The sequence below is a fragment of the Rhagoletis pomonella genome, unplaced genomic scaffold (genome assembly GCF_013731165.1).
Source record: "Rhagoletis pomonella isolate Grant_MI unplaced genomic scaffold, Rhpom_1.0 Rhpom_scaffold_00002, whole genome shotgun sequence".
In the NCBI taxonomy this organism is placed as follows: Eukaryota; Metazoa; Arthropoda; class Insecta; order Diptera; family Tephritidae; genus Rhagoletis; species Rhagoletis pomonella.
In genome coordinates this window covers 21565620-21567610 of record NW_023458556.1, presented here as the reverse complement: position 1 = coordinate 21567610, position 1991 = coordinate 21565620, and the positions used below count along the sequence as shown (strand labels likewise).

The following is a 1991-nucleotide window of genomic DNA, read 5'->3' as shown; positions in this document are numbered from 1 at the left end:
GCGCACCCAACGAACAGTAATACCAACAACAAGCCAATCAGCAACCCTCCAACCGACCACCCGTCCGAACACCTACCGAAGCCACATAAGACACTGATTCATATACCGGCTCATGGCCGCAACGATTCACCACTCGACGCATCGACAGTCCCACCAACCAGCCATCCAACCCATCGTCTAGACAACAGTCGAACTAACCAATTGCGGCATACTGTCAACTAGGCGAATGAACGCACCCCAAAAGCATCACGACCCCGCACCGCACCCAACGCCCTTACAACCCATGGAATGTTCGCTCAAAGATAGAAGCAATTTTCAAATTTACCGCCAAACGGCACTTAACTGAGCTGTGCGGAGACTGTACTCATGGAACCCAAGCAGCATTTGTATGGAAATACTCAAGAAACCCTCTAAATACGTCATTAGCGATTTGGCGTTTGTTTAAGGATTTTTTAGCATATTTTTAAAAAATCAAATACTTTTTTCGCTAAACATTGATATAGATTTTGGATCGGTTCGAGTAAGGATTTTGGAAATAAAAATCTACAAAGTTATAGTAAGCATTGGTTCACGCATTATGCGGACCCATCAATGTTGAACTCATCAACTTTGCTGTGGAGTAGACGCTTTCAGTCGCATACAGACGCTCAACGAGTACACATCTCGGTGGTTGAAAATACCCAGAAATCCAAACGCTTTCAATATTATATAGCAAAAATAATATACAAGCAGCAACAGCTAAAGCCTCAGCTACAGCTACTACCGAAGCGCTTTTTCTGTTGAAAACTGCCAGCCAGCCAGCTTGATTGTATAGTCGGCAGCCACAGTGTGCACATTTGCGTAGCAAACAACAACATAAAGTATCTATAATCTACCTACCTATAGCAAGCTAGCAGTCAACCGCCTGCTTGACTGCCCACTTTGACGTTAGAGCGATAGAGAAGACAAGGGTCATTTAACGTATTGTCTTCGTCCTCGTTGTCGCACCGAAGTTGTTTAGTCTAGATAGTACGCCTTCGGCCGACTACGAGCGTTTGTTTAGTTGTTTGTGTGTCCCACTGTAGATACAGATACAAAGTATCTGTGAACTGAACAGAACAACCCAGCACAGAACCAACGCTGAATTAACATTCAGAAGTTAAATACACACCGCAATCGACAGTCTCGAACAGTGTGTCTGTGTGCTTCGTGCTGAGTGGATCGTTATCGATAGTTGTACGCGTCTTGTGTTAAAGCAAATAAAATAAATTTGAAAAATTACAATTTATACATAAAAATAACCGCGAACGCATTTATATAATTTATAAAAAAAAAGTTATTTAATTTAACAAAATACAGAACACATCAAAGAAAATGTCAGCCGCTACAGAACAAAATAATGGTGATGTCGCTGTTGAGAAAGTTGCCGTGGATGCGGCAGCAGCCGTGAAGGAAGATCTCAAAAAGCCTGCCGTCGACGAAAAAGTAGTGGCCGCCGACAATGGTACAGCGTCCAAGGAAGATGCCGATGAGGAGGATGCACCCGATTCCGTCAAAGTAGCCGTCGCCCCCGTCAAGGAACAAGTGAAAGGAACAAAACGGCCTGCTGAAGTAAGTACAATACATATTAAAAAAAAAAATACATAGTAGAAATGAATTAATAGTTCACTGTCAGGTCGCAAAAGGATGAAATTTCTAGGCGTAACGCCAAAAAAGTGCCCACTAAATTATAATTCTCTGGTAGCAGTACAGATTTTCTAAAAAAATGTGCTTTTGTAAAAATTAATTAACGCTGGTAGAGGTTGCGTTTGTTTGCATCTTCAACTAGGCTACTTTTGCATGTTTGTTCGTCAAGTGCCGATACACACACACACACACACTCACATATCTGAGCGATGTCAAAATGTTTAAAGCTCGTCGGCGATTTCAAGCATCCGTTGTTGGTTACCCCAGCAACCGAGGCAATCGGAGATCGTCGTGTCACAAGTAGTTGTCGGCTCGTGTTGATGGAA

The 1991-nt window shown here is 42.7% G+C and overlaps 1 protein-coding gene across 1 annotated transcript; it reads left to right on the top strand.

Annotated features, from left to right (window-relative positions):
- Positions 1-618: 618 nt before the first annotated feature.
- LOC118733277 (bacchus-like) lies at positions 619-1641 on the top strand. Its single transcript, XM_036462614.1, has one exon. The coding sequence runs from the start codon at positions 1354-1356 to the stop codon at positions 1624-1626; it is 273 nt and encodes a 90-aa protein (XP_036318507.1). The 5' UTR covers positions 619-1353; the 3' UTR covers positions 1627-1641.
- Positions 1642-1991: the final 350 nt, after the last annotated feature.

Coding starts and splice junctions, on each gene's coding strand:
- LOC118733277 (XM_036462614.1), top strand. CDS start 1,354: ATGTCAGCCGCTACAGAACAAAATAATGGTGATGTCGCTGTTGAGAAA.